A 27,983-nucleotide genomic window follows, 5' to 3' on the forward strand; every position below is an offset into this window, starting at 1 on the left:
TAATGTCTCTGCTTTTTAATATGCTGTCTAGGTTTGTCATAGCTTTTCTTCCAAGGAGCAAGCATCTTTTAATTTCATGGCTGCAGTCACCATCTGCAATGATTTTGGAGCCCAAGAAAATAAAGTCTGTCACTGTTTCCATTGTTTCCCCATCTACTTGCCAAGAAGTGATGGGACCAGATGCCATGATCTTAGTTTTCTGAATGTTGAGTTTTAAGCAACAAGGTATAAGTGTTCTTTTTGCTAATATAAACATTTCAAGTCTGACTTTCTAAATTAAGCTACTTTCTGTTTCAATTCTGAAAAGTAAAGATTAAGCTTTAAAAATTGTCTCTAAATTTGTTATCATTTTAAATTCAAAGACGCACCAGGACGAAATCACACAAGGACAAAACAAAGCCCTTGACAACCCATTAGGCGTTTTAAAGCATTTATTTTAAAAATCAGAATGATGCGCTCTATTTACTCACATATATTCCTGTTTGTTACCAGATATTTTCAGCAAACAGACATCTTTAAGCCTCTTCATCTGCTTTTATCAAACGTTCAAAGTGGATCCTGCTGCTGTTGACAATCACAGCAGCCCGCTGGGGTAAAGTATGGGGAGAGAAAAATAATCACATACTCCTCAGAATTCAGAAATAATAAAACACTTGAATGGGTAAAACGTACATACAAATAGTGACAGGATTTTCATATACACTCTAAAAGGTAGAATAATATAAACATATCATATTTATTAATTGCTCATCATCCAACCAAATATTTTGTATTATTTAAAACTATCAAATTCTAGATTTTTGTAGGATAGCTATTAAACTGATGACTACTTCTTTAAAATTACCTGTTTAAAGACACACGATCTTTTGAAAATGCAGTTAAGCACTGCATATGGTAAGGAATCACATGAAATCGAGTGTTACTGACCTGATATAATTATTCTTAAGGTAGGAAGAACACAGCATATGACTTAACACGTGTACATGTTTTTTTCTCTCCACCCACCCCCATTCAATCTCTGAATTCAACAGATTTCTTCTAATTAACTTCTATTTGAAGTTTTAGAGAAACAGAGATGGTCCTTGCTTGCAAGAGTTCATTCATCTAGGGGAAGCAGACTCATGTCCATGCAGACAGACAGACATCCGCAGGAGGGGAAGCCATGGGAAGAGAGGTATTGAAGGTCTTCAGGTCTTCAGAGATCTTCCTAGATGTTAAAGTAGGACTTCACTAGTGAAAGTGAAGACGAATGGGTGGTAGTGATGGGGAAGAATGTTAGGCAAAGAGCACAAAATGAACACTGCCTAGGAAGCCGCCAAATGAAGAACATCTTCTGGGGTGATGCGTTTGCAAGGAGGTACAGTGTGGGTGTGCAGTGAAATGCAAACATTAGAAAAATGGGTTGAAGCCAGGTTGAGAGGGGCTTGGATACACTATGAAAGATTTTAAGTTTTCTTGTGTATGTGAAGGAGAAGGTGGGATGACATGCCCACTGTTGCCTGAAGGAAGATGTGTCTCCTGCTAGATGAAGGAAGGATTTCCAGCCACATAAAAAGCTTATATTCTGCTGTAAGTCCTGAATAAAACTTTCCTCATCTTAAAACATGAGAAATTAAATAAATCCAGGAAAAATAAAATCCTGATAATTTTTTAAAATCTTAAGTTTTTCTTTTTTTAACATGACATTAATATAATGACCCTCAAGTATATGTGCAAGATTCTAGAGTTCAACCACTTCATCTTAAAAAGAAATGGACCATCAAGAGAAATGAAGGGACTTGATTACACTACTTTGTCAGAAGTAGAACCCCAAATACTGGGTTGGCCAAAAAGTTCCTTTGGGCTTTTCCACACCACCTTATGGAGAAACCCAAATGAACTTTTTTGACCAACCCAGTAGGATAAAGGTCTTGAGAATCCAAGTTCAGCCTTTCCTCCACATTTCCTGGCATTCAATAATATATGTATTTTTTGGGAATCATTTTTAAAAGAGTTCTGGTTTAACTGGGGAGAAGAGCATCAAATATTTTCACCCTCAAGTAACCACCAACTATTAAGTGAAAGATTTTTTTAACCAACAAGTATTAAATGAAAGATTTTTCCAATGGAGGTCCTGAGGGAATCTGTTTTCATTAAACAGAAAAAGACATGTATAACTATTTCAGTTGTACATCAGTGGTTATGCTTAAAAATTTAAAGATGACAGAAAATCAATTTCTCATTTAAAACTTCCTTGAATTTATTTCCTTCCTTTTTTCTTGGCAAAATGAAAGAAATTTCAGGCTAGTCTTTTGATAGTCACAGATCTTCCAATAATGAAGACAAAATTGATTGATTCATACCATATGTAAATTTTGTTGAGTACCTAACAGCAAATAAATGCTACTCGCCCTACCACTAGTGGCTTATAATTAAAATAGGATTTGGAGCACTTGATGAAGATACATTATTCCTCACTGAAAGCAAATTTAAGAAATGTTCTCTATTTAGATATATGCTAATTCACTTTTACATATAAAGAACAAAGGACTGTATATAATTAAAAATAACGTATATTTTTCAGTGAGAAAAAAATCATTTGGGAAGGGAAAAAAGTGGAAGCTTAGCAAAGGAAACTTAGAGGTTAAGTATTATTGATACTGAGCTGAAGATAAATAGCAAGTACAGTTTTAAGAAAGTGAGACTGAAATATTAAGTCTTTTAGTATGGACACAAAATTACTGAAGTTATTTCTTTTTATTTACTGTGGGTTATTCTGGAGAGGAACACGACGATTTCAAGTTGGTAAAATAAGCAAAGTTCCAAGATCCATTAATGAAAATTATTTCACTGGAAAAGTATGACTGTGATAGGTAGGATATATGTGTTATCTACAGGATTTGGTCAGATTCTTGGGGGTCTTCATGTTTTAGCTAAAGTGTTTTCTCCATTCTAGAATGTATGCCAAAGGCAATTCAAATTCATTTAAAATGTATATGACAAAAAAAAAATGCCATAAAGAAAAACCTGTTCTTGGAAGATTCAATAGTCCTGGACTGGGATGTTGCAAAAATGACATGAGACATTTACTCAGTACCTAATTAGTGTATAATAGCTGTCAGTGGTAACAATAATTAGAAGATCTGTATTTTTATCCTGATTCTGCTACTGAATAAGTTATGAGCATGAACAACTCTACTTCTCCAGGCCTTAGTCTCCCAACACAGAAAATGAGAGAGTTAAACCAGACCATCCCAAGGAGTCACTTCAGGTTTAAAAAAAAAAATCCAATTATTCCAATCCAGACATCAAGGAATAGTCTCACTATGTAAGCAATGTTTTCACCTCAAGCCCCTCAAAGAATAAAGTTAAATCAATATTTCCATGGTCCAATTTGCATATAATTATTTTGATCTAATATTTACTTGATTTACATAATTATAAAATACACACAAAGTCTCCTAAAGTGGTTCCAATACAGACAATTTGAGTACTTAAATACATATTATTATTTTAAGTATATTTAACAACTCAGTTCATACAGGTTGACAAATACAATGGAAAAGAAGACCGCCTAAAGATTTTAAGAGATTAAACTCCACTTTCTGTAAATTCTATTAAAAAAATAAGCCACTACATGTTAGTACGTCACATTAAAATATATTTTAAAGTATAGTTTCCCTCTTAAACGGCAGTGATTATACATTAGGGCAACCACAGAGCACTTTTCCCATTCAACATCATCTATGCCCCAATGTCTCTCTTGGGTCTCAGCTTTTGGAGTTTTCCTCTTTTGACAATTACAGCCTTTCCCCATAACTGCACCTATTCATCCAGAAATGCCCAGTGTCCGAGGCTGGGGGGACAGGTGGTACAGAGGTGAATGTGAAGAAATCTCTCATCTTTCTAAGAAAAGAAAGATATGATTCAGTGACTAGAGACATAATTGTGTACCACAGGCAGTTTATCACTTTTTAGGCAGGAAGCTTTGTCAGACTGAATAAGATTCAGGCTAGAGACAGCTTTCGTGTGATTTCTGAGTTCTCCGCCCCCCTCTCTCAGGCTCTTAGTGTTAGGGAAGGGGGGATTAAGAGAGGCTGTATGTTGGCTGACTTCATGTTAGCTTTGCTTTTAAATGCCACTGAGACCGATGATACCAGATGTTTCTTTATTAAAAGGACCTGCCCACCTGAGCTTTCACCAAATAAGCCCCATTTTTCATATATTGAGATTCTTGAGGGCCAGCGACAAATTCAGGCTGGAATGGGATATGTCACAAAGCAGACATTCTTTTCTGTTTTCATTAAGATGTGGTCTGTGGCTGTCAGGAAGCCCTTAGCCTGTGTGGCAGAGACCTAACCAATGAACACAGATCACAGGGGACTGAGAGAATGAGGCTTCTTCCCTTGAGATCCAAACTGTTTTTTTTTTTTTTTTTCACTCTCCTGGCAAGAAAAGGTACATCAACCTCCTTCAACACTAGGGAAACTCAAAATGTTTATTCATTCACTTCCCTTTAGTTTATAGTATATGCACTTTAATGACAACAGAAAAGTGAATTATCAGATTTCAGTTGTAAATACTGACACAACACGTTAAGTATATTCCTTGGTCCCTATGTACGGATGCATTTTTCCACATCCCTACTGTCCGCTTCAGGTCTGAGATGCTGTCTCCCTTCTGGCACTTTCTCCTCTAAGCAGGCTCTACAGCATAGAATAGCATCTCGAAGCTTGAATCTTCTCTCTCAAGTTAAGTGGTCAGGATTTGATCCTTCCTTAGAGAACGTTGTGCGGGGGTCTCATTGGGTGGTCTTGTGTGATCCAATCAGATTGCTTGTGAACAAAAAGAGGAGTCAAAGAGAACTTGGGTTTCCAGGTAAAAATAAAGTGCTGCCCCCTATAAATCACAGTCTCTGTGGAGTAAGGTGTCTTCCTAAAGAGGTAGAAATAATAGGGGGTGTGTGTTGCAGATGCCCGCATTTCAATGATACTGAACACTGTATCTTTAAGGGCTTAAAATGGACTGACTCCACTCATCTCTCTGATTTTTTCATAAGTAAGCCAGAACACCAGTGACCAAGGGGTCTGAAAGATTAACCAAAGAAGTTAGTGCATATTTCAAAGCAATTATAAATCTTCTACACATATGCATACACATCTTTGAATGATGAACTCATTTTGAATCCACTTAGGCTGAAAACAAAGATTTTGGCATTTCACCTTTCTAGAGCACCTTATCATTTACAAGCATTTTCATGTCTTATTTTTCACAGATTTCTCCAAACAATTTATAATGGAAAGGAAAGGTATTGATACCCCTGTTTTACAGATGAGGACACTAAGGCTTAGCAATCAGATGCCTGCCAGCATGGTGGAGGTGGACCTTGGGTTTCTGACTTCCATTCCAGGGTTCCTTTTACTGACCACTACTGGATAAAAGGCTAGGACTCAGCATGCCTGAATTCTAGGCTGGGCTCTTTTCGTCTACATGTAGTTTGTGTGATGTATGGAGCATAACAAGGAAGCCCTGAAGAACTTGAAAGTAGAGATGAAAGATGATCCTTTGAGAGTTTGATCATAAATGGTATATCACATGATGAACATAAAAATGCACATGAAGTGGAGAAAAGGGCTCTCACCTCAGAAAGAACTGGATATGAAGGTGTCACTGTACCAAAAGGAATTATAAGGGGATGAGGGTTAATCAATAACAGAAGATAAAAATGCTAAAGACAGATGGAGATCACAGAGGAAACACTGGAAGTAATCATCAGAGAAAGTATGTCTTGGATCCAGTTCTTATCTGGCTTGGTTCCTAAGTTATGGGTAATACTGATCAGAGAGAAACCCTAATCACACTAGAGTATAGAGAAATAAACTTAAGCAATTAGAGTGAAAAATGCATTTGCTTAGAGCGTTTATAAAGCAGCATTTATGTCATACGTGTTTAGAAATGTTGAGCAAGTTATACTAGTAGACTGAGAACTCACTAGTGGACTTAGGAGAATACATCTTTGGTCAATTAAGTGTATGAAGACACAGACAAAGAAGCTGAGACAACACCACAGTCTTGTGACATAAAAATGAAGTGAGCCAAGGATGTGACTGCAGTTGGATCTAGAAGCAGAGGTCTCAGTTAAGAATGGACTAGGCAGTCATTCCTGATGGCTCTGGTTATCAGACTTTTTCCTCATAGCAACCAAACCATATGCGAAGGAAAGAAAATATTAATCAGGGATTGAGCAAAGCGAGGCCATGCTATCTCTAACTAGGGTAAGGAACTGGGATTAGCTTTAGCTGGGTTTTGAAGAGGAGTTACAGAGGGAGAGCCAAATATCATGTACAGGATATAGACTGGATATCCTGAGCCTCTGCAGAAGGGCATATGGCCAGTACCTTCTTTTACTGGTTTTTGCCTCACTGGCATAGTTGTACCACTGAAAAGAATCCAAGTGTATAGACACCATGTTATCATAACTGCTGGAAAAAAATTTTTTTTTCTCCATGTCTTTTACTGTGGGGTTGAACACACAGGGACTCTTGGGTTGATCTTTTTCAATATTAAGTTTACAGATAAGCTCTTCCTGTTATTATTATTCTCTGTTCAGCAGGCAACCTTCTGATTATGACTTGGCTCCCCTATAGTTTGAATTTACCCATCGAGAGGACTTCAGCATTGAGACCACGGGCCAGATGTACTTCTCAGTGTGGATGAGCCAATCCTGTGGTCCACTCATCGGTTTCAGTGAGTTTGGCTGAAGGGCAGTTGTATGTGCAAAGGCCGATTTACTTGGAAGTGCTCGTGAGTCAACAGGCTTCTAAGCTCAGGTCCGGTGCTGTGGCAAATCAACAAAGCCACGCCACCCTGGTGATCTTGGGTGGTTAGCCAGCCTGTCTCCGGTAACCTCTCTTCATCACCACACCCTGTCTCTTTTTTAAAACTTTCATAATGAGCTGCAGGACCTTGAGATACTTGGTATACCATCTTAGTTAGGACCGTGGGTTTAGTTAGAGTTGAACAAATCTGCAGTGGATTCCCCGCTTGGCCATATACTAGCTACATGAACTTGAGCGAGTTTCTTATACTTTGAGCTGTGTTTTTCTCATCTGAAAAATGAGGATCACACTACCTGTAATGTTAGGTTCTTGTAAGACTTAAAAAAAATTATGTGTGTAAAGAGCTTAGCACAAAGCTTGTCATATATTAGGTATTCATTCTGAGGTCATTTACACTTCCTGAGCCTCATGTTACAAAGACAATGGGTCAGATCAAGTGGTCTCAGCGCTCCTTTGTCCTGGGATGTTCTCCCCTCACCTCTTGGCTTCGTTTTTCACCCCTGGTCTCAACCATTCTCATGGTCTTCCCCACCAGAAACATCAAAGTCTCATTTCCCTTCTCTCCCTCCTTCCCTTTCTCTGTCTGATCAGTTACTAAGTCCCGTGGAGTCGAAGACAAATGTTCGTGAAATCCACCTCTCTCCATATCTACAATCATCTCCTGGCTAGACCATCACCAAAACTTCCCTTCTTGCATTCTAACTTTCATGATAGCTTCGACATTGCTGCCACAGTAGACTTGTCCCCAAGCAAACATTAGCACATGGCTCCCATATTCAACGGGTGCTTGCTACTTCAATTTCACCTCAACTACTGAATTGGTTCCCCAAGGTCCTTCTCAGCCTACATGCTAATGCCTAAATTCTCTTCTGTGTTCTCTTCCATCACCTGCCCTCTGAGGACATACAGTCTAATCACACAGAATTTTCTGCAGTTCACCAGACATTTTGGAGTCACCCGTGACTTGCTTATGTTGCTTCCTCATGGTTTTCTTGACAAACACCTACTGATTCTTCAAAGCTCAGATCAGGGATCACCTCTGGGAAGCCTTTTGGGAATTCCCAAAGAGTTCAAGCCATTTTACTCCACTGTGTGTTTCCATGTTTTATTCACAGCACTGGCAACCTCTTTAGAATATGTGTCCTCTGAAGCCAGACTGCCTGGGTTTGAGCCCCTGATGCCAGTAGTTAATAACCACCTAGCCTGGCCAAGTTATTTAGACACTTCGCTTTAGTTTTCTCCTCTATAAATGAAATATATGATAGTAACCTTCTAAATAGACTGTTGGGAGAACTCAAAGAGTTAAGCCATGAATAAGATTAGCACAGCACTGGCCATATAGCAAGTGACTTCATATCTTAGCTTTATAATCTCTGTAATTTTAACTACTTATGTGTCTATCTTCTCCCATCACATTGTATGCTCCTTGAGAGCAAAAAAATACAAGTCAAAATCTTCCTTTCCATTAAATATCCTTAGGTTTGAGATAACTTCAAAGTATAACCAAGACAATGAAAATAATCTTTTACAGCTTAGGTGTGCTTTTTTTATCAGATATTGCCAAGGACTTTGGCTGTTAGTTTCATGTTAGTAGATGGATACCTACTACCCTTGGTGATGTCATTTATCCCCAGTGCTTCAGTTATTATCTGTGTGTAGACGGTGCTCAGGTCTAAATCTCCATCCTCATGATTCCAAGATCCAGGCCAATATATGAAGCTAGTCATCTAGATATCTCTTCTTAGATGTCCTATGACTATCCAAAACTTAACATTTCTAAACTAAACTTGAGATTCTACCACGGAATCTTCTTCCCTGCAAATGATCCCATATTAGGAAATCACATCATCGGTTGCTCAGGGAATGAAGCTCAATTTTTCTTTGCCTTCTCCAACCATTTCCCCATCTCCATCCGGTTGTGTTCTTTCTTATCTCCTTTCTATCCAACCCCCCTCCTTTTTTTTTTTTTAAATCTATCTTCTTCTGTCCTCACTGTCATATTCTAGTCTGAGTTATCATTATCTGTCATCTGTCACAACTCCTGGTCTTTCCTCAAACCACACAGCAACCAGAATGATCTCCTTAAGAGCACATGTCATCAGGCCAATGCCCCTCACTCTCATGGGTCCTACGGCCCGTCCCAATCCCATCCCTGCCTCCTTCTGGCTTCACCCTGGGCTTCTCTCCTCCACATCTCCATGCCTTGGCCAGCTGGCTTTCCTTCAGTTCTCTGACTGCATCGTGTCCTTTGTCCACTCCAGCTAGTTCCTACACCCAGTTCTTGCCTTTTAACCTAGTTAAGTCCCACTCATTCTTCAAATCTCAATGAGAAATCCAGTCTCCAATGAGGTTTACTTAACCTCCTAGCTTAGGCGGTCCTTACTTGCTGTCTGTTCTGAAAGCACCATGACCCTGCACCCTGCCCCTTCCCAACTCTTCACTCAGGGTTTGTCTTGACCTAGACTGGAAGCTCTAGCACTGGAGCAGACTGAGGCTCTTGGGTTCCTCCTAAAGTCGGGCACTGAGTCAGGACTTTGTATGGAACAGGTGCTCAATTCATATTATTATACTATACTGTGTAAAGCATTGATTGAATTTCTAAACCTGTAACTCCTATTTTTTCAAATATATTCTAACTCAAAAAATACTCAAGCACCTTGTTTTTATTTTATTTGTTATGTTACTTAGATAAGTGTATCTAATTCTACATGCTAATTCACTTTAGTAAAAAACAGTATCCAAACCAAATGAAAATGATATGATGTCTTCTTCCTAAGCAGAGCTTTGTGGTGATAGGTATTAATGGGTGGTAGGTTTAGTCACTATGTCATGTCTGACTCTTGCTACCCCATGGATTGAAGCCTGCCAGGCTCCTCTGTCCATGGGCTTCTCCAGGCAAGAATACTGGGGATCGTCCTGACCCAGGGATTGAACCCGTGTCTCCTCTATTGCAGGTGATCTCCTACATTGCAGGCGAATTCTTTACTGCTGAGCCACAATGGATAATCCAATATCAAAGTAACTATTTTGTTTGAAATAGTGACATTTTCATAACAATCGTCTCTAGTATGAAATCTGTATACCTGTCTCAAACTGTAATATTTTGGCTAAATAGCAAGTCTTTACATTTCAGAACAATCTATCCACTGGCTTTATAACATCAGACTATCAACCTATTCATTTCTGATGTAACTGAATTATTTTACCTTAATCTACCAAGGGGGGTGGAGGTAAAAGAAAACAAAAAGAGAAAAGAAAAAAAGAACCATGATTTGGGGGGCAGAACCATGCCAGAAGCCAAAAGTGAAAAGGGAAAATATTTATAGATGAAAAGTAATTTAAGTACAGTGAAAACAAAAACAGAGGCAGGAAAAGCCTAACATTACCATTCGAAGCCAAGATGGTAAAAACCCTTTATAGAGACTCAGGAATCCTTCTCCTTGAACAGCCTGAATCAAGCAGTCAGTAGATGATTTATACAGAAGGCCCCTAAAAAGGAAAGAAGACAATTTTGTTAAATTTCTTACATGTAAATAGATATATAAATAAAATTTAAAAATAGGAAAACTTATTTAACTATCTTCTGCTAGGTTAGAACAAATAATATTTGTGCTTCTGTATACATAGGATACCTCTTTTGAGTTTAAAGATATTTTTCAAGGTTGACTCTTGGGATTCACCCCACCCTTGGTCTGATAACTTAGAATTCACTCCATCTAGTCTCTTCAGAAAGAACATACTGTTTTATAGCCAATTAAATTACCCATGTTACTTGCAAGTCATGAGCTTCTGAAAAAATGCCCTGTAAATTCTTAACAAAGTATATTTTCAAAAACTCTATGAAAACAACAAAGTCACAATAAACACCTTGTGTCTAAACAATATGATGGTTAAATTAGCTTATTTCCTCAAATGCGCAGTACTTTTCCATCAGACACAAAGCAGGTAATTGCATAAAAACAATGTCCTGGTTGAACACACGTAAACACAAAAATACATTTCCAGCAAGAATAAATACAAGGAAGAGTCTTTAAAGAACGTTGTTATTATAGACATTCAGATACACAGAGACTAAGACTTTCTATCTACCTTCCTTGTTTATCTCGTGGCTGATTCATTATTCGGCTTTTGATGACATCAGCAGGTGTTCCCAGAATAGAAGCTACCAGTCCAGAACATAAACTGTAGATAAATGAAATTGAAAGGTAATATGCAGCAGCTTCCAAATTTTAAGGGGGATTTGATATTTGGAAAGAATGGAATACTAAATCTAGTCCAATAATATTCTTCATACTAATGCTCTTTTAGCTTAAAAATCAATGATAAATTCATTCATTCAAGAGCTAAAAAAAAATTAAAACAATGTCTGGTCAACAGATATACACTGAACATCTGCTGGAGGCAGGCACTCTTCTAGGCAGTGAACAAGACAAATAAGATCCTGTCCTCAAGGTACTTAACTGGGGAGAGGCAGAGGAGAAATGAATAATTTCAGGTACGGTTAGTGCTGTGGGAAAAAATAATGAAATGAGATCACATGATAGGGATTAACCAGGTGAGAGGCAGTCAGGAAAGGCTCTTGGGTGAGAGCAGACCTTGACATAGATGGTTCCTTCTCGCCAGCCAGATCAGAGACTAAAGATGTGGGCAGAGAAGGCTAAAATTTTATTTTCAATGCAAGGGGAAAGGGTCTTAAAGTGGGGGACTCACATAATCACTCCCTTTTGAAAAAGGCTTCTGGTCAGTTATTCAAGACAGACAAAATGGATATGGCCAACCTACTGCAGACTAAATCAAGATTCTTTTAAATGAGTGACTAAACAGTTCAGAGGCCACCAGCAGTTCATTATGTATGTGGGCATGAGAGAGGCGATACAGGAATATGATTGACATTCCATAACCCGAGAAGCCATTAACTGCTGTAAACTTTTCCAAGAGAAACACAGATGACGAGAAGATGGGTGATCATCCTGAATCAGGCAAAATGAAAGCCCTGGACCCAGAAGTTGGCAGCTGAGTCCAGAGACGGGAATCAGGGGGGTGGGAAGAGTATCTTATCTTGGGCTAATGGAAAGCTAGAAAGGAAAACTGTGGACAACTTTTATCTCTTCCCAGAACATCAAGTGTCTCCCAGAGATAAGGACAGCTGACTTTCAGGCCAGGCAAGGCCTTTGAAGTTTCTGAAGGCTCTGTGGTGGGGAGGTTGAAATTGCATTAGGAATCTTCACACTCTCTTATTTTGAACCGCTGGAGCAGCAAGCACCCATGTTCTTTGTGAGTCTTTAGATCAGGATTGATCATTCAAAGGAGAAACACACTTCAGGAATACCTGAATTCAAGAGAAAGAACCCATATAACCTATTTTCATTTTCCAGCAAGTGACCTGACTGCATGTAACTTTTCTTGGGTCTCTGTTCACACGACAGGCACTGCCTACGTGGAAAGAACTTACTGCTTCACCATCTATATCCCGGGAGGTGTAGACTGCTGTTCTTTCTACATTCTTTCCTATTTGTTCAGATCCTCTGAAAGTCAAGATTTAACATCAGAATTCTCCAGGCCAGAATACCGGAGTGGGTAGCCATTCCCTTCTCCAGGGGATCTTCTCAACCCAGGGATCGAACCCAAGTCTCCCGCGTTGCAGGCGGATTCTTTACCAGCTGAGCCACAAGGGAAGCCCAAGAATACTGCAGTGGGTAGCCTATCCCTTCTCCAGCAGATCTTCCTGACCCAGGAATCAAACCGGGGTCTCCTGCATTGCAGGCGGATTCTTTACCCACTGAGCTATGAGGGAAGCCCTCATTTTAATATACCTTCATATTTTTACATAGAAACAGGCAACCAGCTACAAAATTCACCTAAGTTCTAAAACTTAAGTCTACTAGAAACAGCTTGCAAGACCAGTCAAGAGGTGAGTAAAACAAAGAAGACAGAAAACTATACACAATTTCCCCTTTTGGCTCAAAAGACTGGAAAGAAACACTACATTTTTACTTGCTTCAGAGAGGCTGGGGGCCAGCTCAGCTATACACATGTTTCAAGAGTGGAAACTACTTCTACCAGAGTGTTAATATTATTAATACATTCTACTTTTAAAAGAAAGGCAGCCCTCATTCATTAGTAGTCGTTAATTAGTGTACTTATTAAAGGATTTTTTTTACCTGTATAATAACCACATCAAGGATCCCCTTTGGCAACTGTGGGCCTGTTTGGCACACAGACACCTTGGGGGCCAGCTGCCAGTGGCCTGCCTCATCCTCCTCTTATCAAATTGTTTGCAGGACGTAGCGTGATCTGGCTAGGCTCCTTTAAATATTAAGAGAATAAATCCTGCATTAAGGAGGCCTCAGGTAAGATGGTATCTAGAGTCAAAGTGAGAAGACAGACATCAATTTTGCCTGGATACTTGACAGGAACATGGCTACTTTTTGCTATTGACCTTTATCACTCCTTGCCAGTAATACCCACAAAGCGAAGCCCAGAATGTGTCTTAAGTGATGATAGACAGAGAATGACTGGGTATGTCTTCTGTTCTCTCCAGGAGACCAGATGGCTCTGTGCAAGGCTAGTCTGTATTAGTCCATAAGCATGGTTTCAGGATGAATAATCCTCTTCCGCATCAACTAAAGAAACATGCTCGCGTATGATCTTCATACACTGTAAGCTAATCTTTTGCCCAGTTTCACCCCTCAGCAGCCTCATGATTTAAAAAGAGGGAAAAGGGGGACTCTTCTGGTTTTCCCGTTCTGTATAATTTCCTTTCTACTTCCTCCTATAATAACATACCTTGCCACCTGCCTCCCCATCTCCCTAAAATCCTAGCCACACGTCTTCTACTGCTCCTTCCCTGCCCTAGAACTTCAGCATACTTACACTATTGTTTTTAGTATATGTGCTGCTCAAGTGAGCACATACACCATTGTTTTTAATTATGGTAGAATACACATAACATACAGTTTACCCTTCTTAGCCATTCTGAAGCACCCAGTTCAGTGCCTGCACTATTTTCACTCTTCTTCATATCAAACTCCCTTCCCTTGGATGTTGATGGCTCCTATAAATCTCTCGATTGCACCACTGCAACCCTCTTTCAACCTCGGTGAGCACTCATTCTACCCTGTGATGCAGCATCCAGAACTTCTAGATTACATAGCACTGTTTACCTAGCCAGCTGTGAGTTCATGGACAGCACCTTTTGAGCTGCCTCACAGACCACACATACTCCCCCTGACCCCATTTAAAGACCTGATCCAGTGGGTAGGGCTAAGAATGAACCAAGTACCAATCATCTCAGCACCCAATGATCTCAATCATTTGCAAAACCTGAATTAGAGAACAATAAGATAAACTTATTTCAGTTAGGGCTGGAATATAGCGATGGGAAATCTTACGTCTTTCCAAAAAAAGACAGATCCATTAAGTGGAGTTGTGTCCATTAGGCAGATTTACACCTGCTGGGAAATCCCTGAATCTTAGATTAAAGAGGTGGTATTTCAAAGACCATTTGGGTAAAGACAATGAAAAAGTAACAGAGGTAACATCACTGTGGAGCTGTTAGAACTGAACATCCTGCTCCCAGAACAGATGGTAACACTGGAACAGACAAGTCCCTTGAAAGTTGAGACTATTTCACAGAATGACTTGACAAGGAAGAATTGGGAAAGAAAGTCTCACATGCAGAGAGAACTGCATAAAATGGAGACAGTGAAGGGAATGTCAGGTTGGGTACAGATACGATACATATGTTTATAGGATGGAGGCCCCAAGTCCTGTTTGCTCTGAAAGAGGCAGTTGGGCTGGTGGTTGCAGAAAATATGTTACGCTGCAGAAAATGTGTTACTGCTTGTGAACACACCTGGATGAGATTTTGGAATATGAAAGGTGAGCAAAGACAGAATGATTGCCCTAGCATCATGAACGATAACACTTATTTTAAGAGGACGAATGAAGAAAAACTACAGTAAGAATATAAAGTTAAAGGGAACCTAAAATTAAGAATCATTTCTATCTATGTCTGTATCTCTAAATATCATCAACTTGGCACTACTTACACAGTTTTGTGTGCGTGCATGCTGAATCGCTCAGTTCTGTCTGACTACTTGCGACCCCATGGACTGTAACCCACCAAGCTCCTCTGTCCACGGAATTTTCCCAGGAAGAATACTGGAGTGGGTTGCCATTTCCTTCTCTAGGGGATCTTCCCGACCCTGGGATCACACCCATGTCTCTTAAGTCTCCTGCCTTGGCAGGCAGATTCTTTACCACTGTGCCACCTAGGAAGCCCTCTCATACAGTTCTGGGGTTGTCTAAATAGCATTAAGGGTTCTAGAATTTGGAAACAAGATCAGAAGCTAAACAGAATCATAAGGCCACTCAACATCTATAAAGTAACTCATCCTAATGGATAATCTGAACTTGTGTTGCAAAGAATTTAAGCTGTTTCTCCTCCTAGGAAGCACTGCTTTATCATGTCTCTATCCATCAAAAGCCACAGCCCTTCAAAACACTTATCTAATTCTATCCCCTTTATGGGCCCTTCTAAGTGGTTATTTTTTTTCTCCCTTCCCTCCCCCCTGCCCAACTCTACAGTAACTAGTCCCTTTCTTTTAGCACTTACTGTGCAGTGTTTTTATACTTGTTTTGTTTTTCCCCTTGGAAAACTCCCTGGGAAGCAGTGTGGTTTACTTTTTGTATCTACTACAGGGCCTTGCACAGTGTCTTTAATGCAAACGATGTTCAAACATACCCACTGAATTGAGTTGGATAATCAACTGTCAGAATCTCACCCTGGGATAGCCCTACCAAAGTGCAAATATTTGGGGAAATTCAACCTGAAACATTCTGCCCCTCTCTTCCACATTTTAACTGCAACACACTTTAAGAAAATTGCTCTTTATAAAGGTACTATCACCTTTCTTTAAGGCTGTTATCACTAGGTTCCCAATCAGAAGAGATAGAAGCTAGAATTTATGCCAAATATGGAAGAAAGAATGAGATAGGAAAAAATAGAAAGAGAAATTAAAACAGTCTTACCTTGATAAGCCATGAGTCGTGATATTGTCCTCAAGTGGTGTATTCAATACCAAGTAGTGTTTTACTGTGTCGTAAGTGGTTAAATCTGGCAATGCATAGAGAAAGAAAGTTTAAATGTCATTCACTCAACAATGAATGTCTTCTGTGTCAAGAATGTGCTAAGCGTGGGGCAAGAATGTATACAAAGATGAAAGATCCCATTCTTGTTCTCAAGCAGAGAAAAGCAGAGCGACAGAGGGAGGGGGAGGAAAAAAGGAAGAGAGACAGACACTCAATTATATCATCTGAACATCTGAATCCAGCTTTGCTCAGAGTCAGCTCAACCCCTGCACTTTTCAGTGCTGGAGCTCATGAATTCCTTTTTTAGCCTAAGCTAGGCTGAATTGAGATTCTATCACCTGGCCATTATTCTGCATTAAGCTTTTTATACTTTTTTTTCTAATGACAATGAAGAGCTGTTGAAAGGTTTTAAACAGGGGAGGGCTAGATCACAATCATGGAATTTTATAAAGATTACCTACACCAAAGTATAGGGAAGTGAACTGTAAAGAGCTAAGAATGGGTGGATATTTTTGATCATTCACCGGACATCTGAGAGCGTACCACGTGGTGGGCATTATTCTACGCACTGGGGAAAGAGCCATGGACAAAAATGAACAAAATCGCCATTCTTTGTTGAAGGAGGAGACAATAAACAAGTAAGTAAGCCACGTGGCATTTCAGATGGCAGTAACTGCTCTGAAGGCAAATCAGGCAGGAAAATCAGGCGAGGGTGCGAGGGTGGGGAAGGATGGTGCGTGTGAATTTTAAATAGAACAGCTGGAGATGACCTCAAAATAATATTTGAGTGGAGACCTTCAGGGAGCTTGAGGAAGTAAACTTTGGAGAAATCTATGAGAAAGTGTCCTAGGCAGAACCACAGTAGGTCAAAAAGGCAAAAGTCAGCTTCGTGTGTTAGAGGAACGGCAAGAACACTGGCTTAACAGGAGCAGAGGAGGCAAGGGTCGGAGAAGGGGAGGGTCTGGGGCAGAGGAGTGGCTGACCTGGGCTAATATTTACAAGATCACTGTGACAGTCAACTCAGACTATCGGGAGACAAAGCACATTAGATACGACACTATTGCAGTTCTTCTGGTAAGAAAGGGTGGTGGCTTGGATACTGGGGTGTGGAGCACTGGTCAGATTCTGGGTGTTTTGAAGACAGAATCAAGAGGTCAGCCAGCAGACTAAATATGGAGGGAAAGAAAGGAAGCAAAGATGACAACAAGGCTTTGAGCCTGAACAACTGGAAGGACAGAGCTGCCACTTACAGTGATGTGAAAATGAGAATGGACTTATTTAGATGTTTTAAGATAAGATGACAGGCACCGGTGATCCTGATGAGAACAATTTCAGATGCAGAGTGGGGCAGAATGGCTGTGGGATGTATGTGTGTATGTGTGTGGGGGGACCAGTTAGAAGATATTTGTAGTGGTCCAGGAGGAGCAGATTAATAGTACTTTGGACCAGGGTGTAGCTCCAGGGATGAAAAGAAGTGGATGAACTTGAGATCTCTCTGGGAGACAGAACTGGCTGGATTTGGTGACTAAAGGTTGGCTGTAAGCAGTAAGTGAAAGCAAAGAGATCAAAATCGTGCCCAGGTTTCTGGGTCATTCAACTAAAAAACCATCATAAAAATATGATGATATCATATTTTGAGACTGGGAAGAATGGAGAAGGAAGTGATTCAGCAAATGATTTGGTCTGGACACATTCAAAGTAATATGTATTTGAGATACCAAATTAAGATGCTGAGTAGATAGCTAGAACTTGGAAGAGAACTCTGGGCTGCAAAGATATTGAAGCAATCCACTGAGAAATGATAATCCGAAAAGTTTTCTGAAAACCAGAGTATCTACTAATATGATGCAGGAGACATCAATGGACTGAAATAGCAAAATATAAAATAGACTGACTTCCTTTGGTGTTTAAGTGGTATGTTACTATAACTCTCAAAACTGCTATTTATCAGTTTCTTAGAATCATATAATTTTGGTCTTAGAAAGGAGTCTTTCATCCACTGATTCGTTTATTAAACGTGTGTTGATTATGTAAGAGGGACTGGGAAAGGTAAGAGGGGCTAGGAAAATAAAGATGAATAAAATAGTCCATGCCTTCAGGGGGCTCAATATCCAGGGGGAGGAGATAGACACATGGAAGAAAGCAATGAAATGAGGTAAAAACAGCAACAGAGCTAAGCACAGAGAACTACGGAAACACATCCAACACACCGTGACCTGGGAGGGGTGGTTGTGGGAGGTTCAAGTAAGCACATGATGGTGAAGACACCTTAGCCACATATGAAAAGATCTGCAGAAGTAACTAAATAGAGAAGAGGGAAGAGGACAGATAGTACAGACGCTGAGCCAGTTTGGTGTGTGTAGGCAGTGGAACCTTTTCACTTATGACTCTGCTTCACTATGTGCTCCAGAATCAATGAATTGCTCAAACCCAGAAGGTACAGGTTGATTTATGCAGACCTTCTGTGTTATGAAATTTCCACTTTATTCTGTGAGTGATGAGAAGCCAGTTAGGGGTTGCAGGGATACCAATAACATGTTGAGATCTGTATCTTCAATAAAGCTCTCTGGATATTGGGTCCGAATTTGAGGGCAGGGGAAGAGATCAGGTAGATGCTGTAGCAGTGGTCTAGTTGTCTTTTGATGGTTACTACTGTAAAAATGGTCATTGTAAGGATACTAAGGTAGTAGTTACTAGATGGGGGAACCTTTTTCTTTTCAGTGAAACACAGTTGATGTACAATATTATGTAGGTGTACTACACAGTGATTTGACAGGTGCATACATTATAAAAAGGTCACCATGACAACATGCCTAGTAACCACTGGTCCTCGTAGAAAGGCACTGCAATATTACCGGAATAATTCCTTATGTTGTACATGACATCCCCATGGCTCATTTTTATAACTGGAGGTTTGTACCTCTTGCTGCTGCTGCTAAATCACTTCAGTCATGTCCGACTCTGTGCGACCCCATAGACGGCAGCCCACCAGGCTCCCCCATCCCTGGGATTCTCCAGGCAAGAACACTGGAGTGGGTTGCCATTGCTTCTCCAGTGCATGAAAGTGAAAAGTGAAAGTGAAGTCGCTCAGTTGCACCTCTTAATCCGTTGCAATTACTTTGGTTCCCTACTCCTCTCCCCTTGAGCAACCACTCATTTGTTCTCTGTATCCAGGAGTCTGTTTCCGTTTTGTTTTTTGTTTTGTTTTGTAGATCCCACCTGAAGTGAGATCATCTGGTCCTTGTCTTTCTCTGACTGACTGATTTCACTTAGCATAAGGCTGGAGGGGGGAACATTTAAGAAACATTTAGAAGACTGAAGATATCAGTGACTGACTGTGGGAAAGTGAGAAATGGGAATAAGTTAAGGGAACATTCAGGTTTCCAGCCTGAGGTGTCCGGGTGTACAAGATGGATTCTATAGCAAGAGGAGCAGGATTACTGGGGGGAAAGATCTGTAGTTTAGATATAAAGGCCATCACATGTGGTACATACCCCAGTTTGAATCTTAGAGGAAGGTATGGGGTGGGGAGGAACCCTTAGTAATGGTTCGGTATTATCTCCTTACTGTCACAAGTTGCTAGTTTTAGGAAATCCTTTTCATACATCATTGTAGTGAAACCACTCTAGGGAAAATATTCAATTACAACATTACAAACATAAAATAAGACTGTTGCCAGTACATATTATTAAAAATAATAAAATAAAAATTCTTATTTTCCCCAATGTAAGTGCTTATAGTTAAAATGATTAAGGTGATTAGGACTTCTCAGAATTCAATAAAGTTTCCATTACCTCCCATATTCACCAGCGCTGCTCTTTGTATATTGGGTACCCAGCCTGCCCAAAGCCCACGTATTCCTCCTTCAGCTAAGATTTTTGCAAATGCATGATGCACACCACGAAATCTAAAGGGAAATAATAATAAATGTGAAAACTCTAGGCATTCCTGTGTATGGGATGCAACTGCATAAGCTTCATCATAACTGTTATGATTTGGCTATAGCTATTATGATTTGTACTACAATAATATCTTAATTATCTAGAATTGTTAAAAATTAAAGCAACCCATGTAAGTCTAATTCCCAGATAAACTTAATAGTTCTTTAGAAAAAAGGCCAATTTTTGATTTAAACATTTTTATGGAAATCTTTATAAACTCTAACATCCATCCTCTTCTCAGATTATTAAATAGATTAAAACTCCTTCCCTGACATTTTACATCATCTGTGCACGTACTAATTATAGGAGAGAACAGTGTCTATCAGACTTCTAAGTTCATTTTCCTCATATTATGGGAGACCTTCAAATTTTTAAATTTTATCAAATGAAAACATTAACAGATTAATTCTCATGTCACTTCATGAAAGAAATGATATTTTAGACCAAAGGTTAGGAAGGAGAATTTCAGAAGAGTTCTTAAAACTGAATACTTTTAGCTTTATGAAAATTCATCTTTTCCTTATTTTGCACATTTTTCTATCCACAGATGAAAATGGTGCTAATGAACCAAAGCTGGAGACCTCTGATATAAAATAAAAACCTGAGTTGTATACAGCCAGAAATACCTGGTGTCAAATACCACCTTATCACTTATAAGTTGTATGGCTTTACTCAGGTATTAAACTCTCTGAGTCTCACCAAAAAGATAATATGATCTATTTACTGGGCATTCATAATTGCTATTCTGCTACATAAGAAGTATGCTCACGAATAATGGTCACTGTAGCTAGAATTTATTTATTAATAGAATTTACTTATTAATGTACTTATTAAGCACCAGGCTTGTTTTATATATATATATATACATATATACATATATATATATATACACATATATATATATGATATATTTTATTTCTAAAAACTCTATGGAGTATGTTATTATTCTAATTCTCATCTGAATGAAGAAACTGAGGCTTAGGGAAGTTAAGAACTTGACTAGGGTTATACAGCTAAAATGTGGTAAAGGCTGGATTTGAATCCCAGGTTGCTTGATCCCAAGGTTCATGTTCTTTACAACATTTTTTTTTTAACTATTATATCAAACCCAAAATGTCTAACATGAGAGACAAAGAGAAGGAAAAATATTGAGGTGATCAGTGAAAACTCAGACATTTCTGGACCCCAACAGTTCCTTTTCTCCACGTAGCCAACCAAGGCAACACCATTTGCCCTGCTCCAGAGTAATCAGAAGTTGTTACAAGGTGACAAAACGGGCCCTGGGATGCTGTGAACCACACAGTTAAGTCAGAGTGGCACCCTTTTCTCCTCCCCGGTCCACGTTATGGGGGTCCCTGTTGGGAAGGGGGCCTGGACTGCCACAGCCCACCCTCACTTTGCACTGAGTCGGCTGGAGGGGCAGCAGGGCAGAGGGCAGCGGTCGTGGGAAGACACCAGAGACCCCAACCCTCCTCCGCCCCTGGCTCAGCCGCACACCCATGGTTTCCAGAGGAGCAGACCCCTGCACGCTCAGCTCAGGACATCCCACGCTTTCTCTGTTTCCTGGCAGAGGGTTATCTGTCTGTCTGCAAGATGTGCCCCTTTTCCAGAAGAAACTGCCTAAATGGTATCTGAATAAACTTGAACGAGAGGCCCTTTGAGAAAAGGCAGATTTTTGACAATTAAGGGTAGTGCAACAGGAGGATTTTATATCACAACAGTATAGTAATATTGAAGTAAAAAAAAAAGAAAACTTCCTTACACTTGGGAAAAGAGGCAGAGAGAAATTAGACAGGGAAGTAAAACAACTCATAAGGTTTACCTTGCTATTTCCCTTCCTTCAGAGGGAAAGGAAAAGAAAACAGGCTTCCTGTCACCTGATGAGCCAGACCCTCTGTCACAGAAACCATCTCAGATAGTGTCTCTTAAAGATGAAGAAAGAGAGACTAGAAACATTAAGCGACTTCCAGAAGGCCAAGCCACGATGGCAGAATTGGAATTCACACCAGGGCAACTGTTAGTGGTCAGATTCTTTCTATCAAGCGGCAGCAGGGGACAAGTCTGGCTGCCTTAGCTGGGAAAGCAGCAAAGAGTGATGCCCGTGTACAGTTTGTCTGGTAAACAACAGGTATACCATACCAGGTAAAGAAAAGGTCCACCTCCGGTCTCCTCTTACCGAATATCACTTCCAAATCAGGAGTCACAATGAATGCCTTTACTGAATGCTGGGGTCCAAATATGCAGAGATCAAAGGGGAAAGGAGAGGTACCTGTCAGCGGAGGACCTACCGCGGTGGTTTTCCTTCAAGTTTCCTTTTTCCTTCCATTTGCATTTGAACCTTCACTAGGTCAGTTGGGTTGGCTAAAAACTGGCCAACAACACCAGCCATCATCCCTCCAATCACTGATTTCCTAATTATAAAAGGAAATGCATTTTTCTAAAGGTTGTTATCAATTTCACACATTTTGTGGGAAACAATACCATGCTGGCACAGCCCCGGCATAAGAGATTTAAGACAAAGTGAAGCAAAAAATAAACCCACACAAATCACAGAGGAGAGTAGATGGTTTGTTTACTGATGGGAGGGTTCAGGGACCAGGAGTCAAAATTCAAATCTGAAGGCCTTTAATGGCCTGAAATTCAAAGGAAAGACAGTTGCTTCAAAGATATAATTTAACTGCAGTTTAATTCTGACCACAGGGGAATAAAAACAGCATTGATGTAGTCAATCTAACAAAGGCTGGCAAGCCAAGTTTTATAGGTTACTGTTTTAGTAATTTTCCGAAATGGAAGGGTTTTGAAAACATTCCTCTCTTTGAAGAGACTCTGTCCCTGGACTCCTCCTCCTTTCTTTTTATAAAAATTGAAATATAGTGGATGTACGATATTAAATAAATTATAGGTGTACAATATAGTGATTCACAATTTGTAAAGGTTAGGCTCTATTTATAGTTATTATAAGATACTGGCAACATTCCCTGTGTTGTACAATACAGTGTTTTATTTTCAAAACCAAACTTACCAAAGGGGATAATGCTTATCTTCACTTTTGCCAAACACAACTTCACGGAGATGTTCGTAAGTGACCATTCGACCTCCAGAATACACTGAAAACAGAGCATTGAAAGGATGAATTCAGCCCTACGTTTAATGAAGCAAGAGGATGCTTTGAGGAGGCCTAGCTGATCTCCCTAGCTGTGTCTTTCTGTCATATGACCGAGGCTTCTGACACCTGGCCTTGATGGTTCTCCAAATGTGCATGCCTTGTAAAGCTTCAGGCCTTCTATGTTGTCTGGTCTTTCTTGAATGGATTATCCCTTTATTGCTAACTCCTACTCTTTCAAGACTCCACTCAAAGAACATGTTTTCCAGAAAGTGCCCTCTGACCTGGCCTCCAGTGTTCTAGGCTGTCATTACACCTATCATGCTTCTATGATCCCCCAGAACTCCCCAGGTGTGTGTCTAACACAGCATTTGTCGTCTTGATTAGAAACTAACTTGGTTTTCTTTTTTTTTTTATTTTTATTAGTTGGAGGCTAATTACTTTACATCATTACAGTAGTTTTTGTTATACATTGAAATGAATTAGCCATGGATTTACATGTATTCCCCATCCCAGTCCCCCCTCCCACCTCCCTCTCCACCCGATCCCTCTGGGTCTTCCCAGTGCACTAGGCCCGAGCACTTGTCTCATGTACCCAACCTGGGCTGGTTATCTGTTTCATAACTTGGTTTTCTTGTTCATCTTTCCACCAGACCATGAGCCTTTCAAGGCAAGTTTTGCGTGTTTTCATTACACTCTACACCCTAGTACAGAGCTTGGGACACAGCAGGAATTTTCATTCAATAAACACATGCAACTTCACTGGATAATTTACTATGTTAAGGTAATTTACCAGTCAAGTCTCAAACATATGAGATGAATCTTAACTATAAAACCACATATGGTGGTCAACAAAATACAAATGAAAAGAAGTGAAACTCAAAATGATAATAGGAAGCAAGAAGAAGCTGTTAAAAGAATAAGAAAGAAAAATCATGAAAATCAATACACAGTATTCAGAGAGAGAGAGCTTTTCTTGATATTTCAGGAAGTTTGATGCAGTACTTTAGGATATTCAAAAACATACAAAGTACCAAAACAGTCATATTTCTGGACACTTTCTGGTGAATATACTGTAATGTGCTCATCTGGAAAACTGAAGCTTTAAAAATACAAAGCTGGTAAATATTAGTACTGGGCACTTTTTTGATCAAAGGTCCCTATATACTTGAGGAATAATTAAGAATATATATAGAGGAGAAAAATGCCATACCCATCCCTCCTCCTTTTGAAGGCAAGTTTATGTTCTGTCCACAGCTAGAAATTCAATAACTTCTATCACTGTGGTTGCCCCACTGGAAGCACAGCAAAGAAGTTTCTCATCGGCAGTATTATAATTTCAACTATTTCCCTTTCAGAGTGACTAATGGCCCACATAGGTAGCCTGGGAAGTGAGGCAAAAATCACCTGTGTCGCTTCTACTCTGTTGACAAGGTTGGATTAGATAGTCACCCTTGCTCTCTTTCAGATCAACCTGGCCTTGGACACAAGGGACAGAGACTGGTAAGATCTGGCATTGCATTCAAATATAATCTTCAATTTCAAAGAATGTAAAAAAAAAAAATTAATTTTGTGTTTAAAAGTTCCTCAAGTTGATAAAAATTGCAGTGATTCATCTTCTTCTTTCTTAAACTTAAAAAACCTGTTCATTAGGAAACCTTTCAAGCATACAGCAAAGTAGAGAAAAATAATACTCTATGTCTATCATGGAGATTTATCAATTACTAACATTTTCATCTTACTTGCTCTTTCTTTTCCTCAATTATTTTAGGGTGCATTACAAAATATCATGACAGGGGGACAGTTCATCCCTAAATACTTTTGTATGCATTTCTAAAGCCCTAAGGCTGTAATTCCTTAATAAGCATTGGTGGTTAAGAGATTATATATTCATTTATCACATTAGTAGAAGGAAACTAGTTGGCTTTTGGACACAACTCAACAGGAAAGCAGAGGAGACAAACAGAACTCATGACAAACTCAGCAACCAGAATCAAGATAAATACCTATGTGTCTGTAAATGGCGGGTGCCACTCCTTGCCAGAGCTTTAGAAAGCCTTCCTCCTGGACAATCCCTAGGGCCGTGCGTACCATGCCCCTGTAGGGAGCAGACTCTGTTGCACCATCTCCCAACCGGGCAAGGGCAGCTTCTCCTTGTATTTGAAGTCGAGTTTTTGTGAGGTCGAGGGGGAAGGTTGCTGACAACAACAACAACAAAAAAAAAACGAGGGGGAAACCCATAACATTCAGAAAAGTGAACAAAATTTTTTTTAGAAAATCACAGACCCAGATTTTAGTCACCACATGATGGGTGATTCTCAAATTTCAGAATACATCAGAATCAACTAGGGAGATTGTTTAAAATTACATTATTTCCTAGCCCCACGCCTATGGAATTTCAGTAGGCAGATGGGGTTAAGACATCAGTGGATTCTGACATACTCCCCAACTTGAGAATCACTGTCCCAGAGCACCAGAAAGAAAACAAAAAGTGACAAGCCTTGGGTTCTTTGCAGTCATAAATGTCCATCTAAAACCTACTTTTGTCCTCAATTTTTGCTTTCCAGTGGGAATGACTTCAGGTATCTATAGTCTAAGATGTGCCCTGGTCTTCAACCGTGATTAACAGCCAACCTGACTTTTAGAATACTGTACTACTTATGGCAGGTTCTTAATAAATGCCAGATGAAGTTGAATTCTGTCATTTCATGATGCTCCCATGTAGATGAATCACTGGCCTGTCTGAAAAATTGAAGATGCATCATAGAGTTTATCATTTCTTTTCTGCCCAAGGGTGGCAGGCTCAATACTCTTTCAATTAAGGTACATGTTGAATGGTTTCTTCCCAGCACTGATGAGTTTTCTGCCTGACCTCCTTAACAAAATACCAACTATACTTGAAATTTTTTTCCTAATGATTACATCTTGATTAGACCTTTTGCCTTGAAACAAGTGAAGCTAGCTGGCTCCCATAAGGAAGATCAAGCTCATAACTTTATATACACAACGACTCAGGTAAGTTCATAAACATTAGTGACACTGCATGTCTTTCCAGTGACCACCACCTGATACAAAACCACAGCTGTGCCTTTTCCAAGAGAATATTCAATCTGCACCACTGGTCTTTGGAAAGTTAATTATCTTGCTGATTGTTTTCCTAAAACACAAGTTGTGTGCATACAGAGGATTTAAGCAGTGCTTTACTGACATATGATGCCTGCAAAATCTTAAGATACAGCCACTTCTATATTAGCATAATTATGCCTTTTCAAATAATTTTGACTTTCTTGCTGGTTACTTAAATAATGCTTCAGGTTCTGATCCTAGATCCTTTTGTACTCAAAACCATCTCATATTTTGATTTCCCTGGTTCTCATTCCCCACCCCCACACAATTCTCCACAAGTTTTTAACAGGAGGAAGTTTCCTTTACAAAAGGCATTGGTCACAGGGGAAACATTGGGTTTAAAAAAAAAAAACAAAACAAGAAACTGGGAATATAGCTAATCATTTAGCAATCTGCTTTAAATTTTTTTTAAGTTGATGAATTGTATTTCAGTGAAAACAATGGATAATAATTCTCCTTCAGCTTTGGGGGAACAGAAAGAAAAAAATTAAGGAGGGCTCAAAGGGCAAGAATGGATGAGCACTAGGAGCAAAAAAAAAGATCATGTTTTGGCACTGCTGGAAATACAAAGTAAACTCGTTTTAGAACAGGGCAAACTAACGTTACAAATGGTAACACATTGGAGCTATTGCTTGTTTTTTAACGGGCAAGAAGATGAAAGCGTCATGCTAAAATGCACAGGGAAGGCTTCACAGGGGAAACACGGGCACTATACTCATAAAATTCCTGCAAGAAGCACCACCTGCTCTTGCAAGGGCATCATAACTCTGCTCTAAGCAGCCCCTCTGACTTGCTGATGCAGATGTAACTGTTCATCCTCTCTGCTCTTATGATAATAACACCTCCATTACAATAAGTAGCATAATGTCTCTGCATGTCTCCCCACCAACTTGTAAGAAGGTCAGGGCTGGGTCTTTTTAACTGTATCTCCACAGTCTCCTGCACTGCGGTCATTATAATAATGTCGTGATCAATCGATGCCTTCCTTGCCTTGGATTTAGCGTTCATATATTAACCTCTCAGACTTGCAAGGTATACACAGTGCAGCTGGGTTCAGCTCAAAGAGGTCAACAGGCAGATGCTGAGTGGATGAATGCTCGGTAAGGAATGGGTTAAGAACTTAAGTCCCACAGGTTGAGTCCACAACCTGGACCCAAAACACAACGACATAGTGAAGCTGGGTAAGAATATAAACAGAGATGTCCTCAATAAAGACGGAAAGTGGACTGTGGTTTTAAAAAGGGCATCCTCACATATGGGAAATGATGCCTATAGGAGAGTAAAGCTCAGGAAGCTTCTAAAAGGACACACTCAGGCGCAACAGCACATCCGACGGAGACAAAATTGGAAGGAAGAGACCTTCGTGACCTCCACTCCCTCCTCCTCCTCCCAAGGTTGACCTTGTCCCCACCCCGCCACACCTGCCCGCAGGACAGGTGTGGACCGAGAGGGTTGCATCCACTCGGAAACGAAGCCACCCGCCCGGCCCCCCACCCCGGGCGGCCCCTGGAGGTCGGGCCGGGGAGGCCCAGGCTGGACGGCCGGGTACCTAGCTCGGCCACGGTGGCCGCGCAGCCCGACAGGAGGAACTTGCTCGCGCGGGGCCATCTCTGGACGAGCGGCGAGAGCCTCTCCGCATCGTCTGGAGTCGACATTCAGCAGCAGCACGGGACGACGATACGCCCCTTCTGGCCCGCGTCCCGCGCCGCGGCTGGCCTGCCACCAGGCCAGGGCGGCCCCTTCTCAAGCGACACGCTGCGAGGCGGGGATCATTTCTCTAGCTTGGCTCGGCCAGGCGGGCCCAACGAACCCTCAGCCTCCCTGGCAGCCCCAGGCTGGAACAGCCCAGTCGATGGGGAGCGGAACGCAGCTCGCAGCCCCTGAGGCTTCTGGGAAATGTAG

The 27,983-nt window shown here is 40.3% G+C and overlaps 2 protein-coding genes across 6 annotated transcripts in view; one reads left to right on the top strand and one right to left on the bottom strand.

Annotated features, from left to right (window-relative positions):
• Positions 1–413: 413 nt before the first annotated feature.
• On the bottom strand, positions 414–27,970 carry SLC25A27 (solute carrier family 25 member 27). 5 transcript variants are annotated; one of them, XM_070456344.1, is made up of 9 exons: positions 27,631–27,968; positions 24,962–25,153; positions 22,875–22,959; positions 22,141–22,263; positions 19,706–19,818; positions 15,852–15,936; positions 10,908–11,000; positions 10,205–10,307; positions 414–4,814 (listed from the first exon to the last, which is right to left on the bottom strand). In XM_070456344.1, exons 1-9 carry the CDS (start codon positions 27,734–27,736, stop codon positions 4,758–4,760), a joined length of 957 nt encoding a protein of 318 aa, XP_070312445.1. In that variant the 5' UTR covers positions 27,737–27,968; the 3' UTR covers positions 414–4,757. The 5 variants fall into 5 exon arrangements, 4 of the variants coding, with proteins under 4 accessions (XP_070312445.1, XP_020736376.1, XP_020736373.1 ...); XM_020880717.2 differs by having other exon boundaries at positions 4,722–4,914; XM_020880714.2 differs by having other exon boundaries at positions 4,722–5,066.
• The window catches only part of CYP39A1 (cytochrome P450 family 39 subfamily A member 1), a 95,361-nt gene continuing 83,572 nt past the window's right edge, over positions 16,195–27,983 (top strand). The window contains exon 1 of the mRNA XM_070456340.1: positions 16,195–16,549. The gene's annotated coding sequence lies outside the window, so the exon portion shown is untranslated. The remainder of the gene's footprint in view (positions 16,550–27,983) is intronic.

The sequence above is a fragment of the Odocoileus virginianus genome, chromosome 27 (assembly GCF_023699985.2).
Source record: "Odocoileus virginianus isolate 20LAN1187 ecotype Illinois chromosome 27, Ovbor_1.2, whole genome shotgun sequence".
Classification (NCBI taxonomy): Eukaryota; Metazoa; Chordata; class Mammalia; order Artiodactyla; family Cervidae; genus Odocoileus; species Odocoileus virginianus.

Coding starts and splice junctions, on each gene's coding strand:
- SLC25A27 (XM_020880714.2), bottom strand. CDS start 27,736: ATGTCGACTCCAGACGATGCGGAGAGGCTCTCGCCGCTCGTCCAGAGA. Junction 25,154..27,630: donor GGCCACCGTGGCCGAGCTAG/GTACCCGGCCGT, acceptor TGTTGTTGTCAG/CAACCTTCCCCCTCGACCTC. Junction 5,067..10,204: donor TACCATCTTGGCTTCGAATG/GTAATGTTAGGC, acceptor TTAATCTTTCAG/ACCCCTTGGTCACTGGTGTT.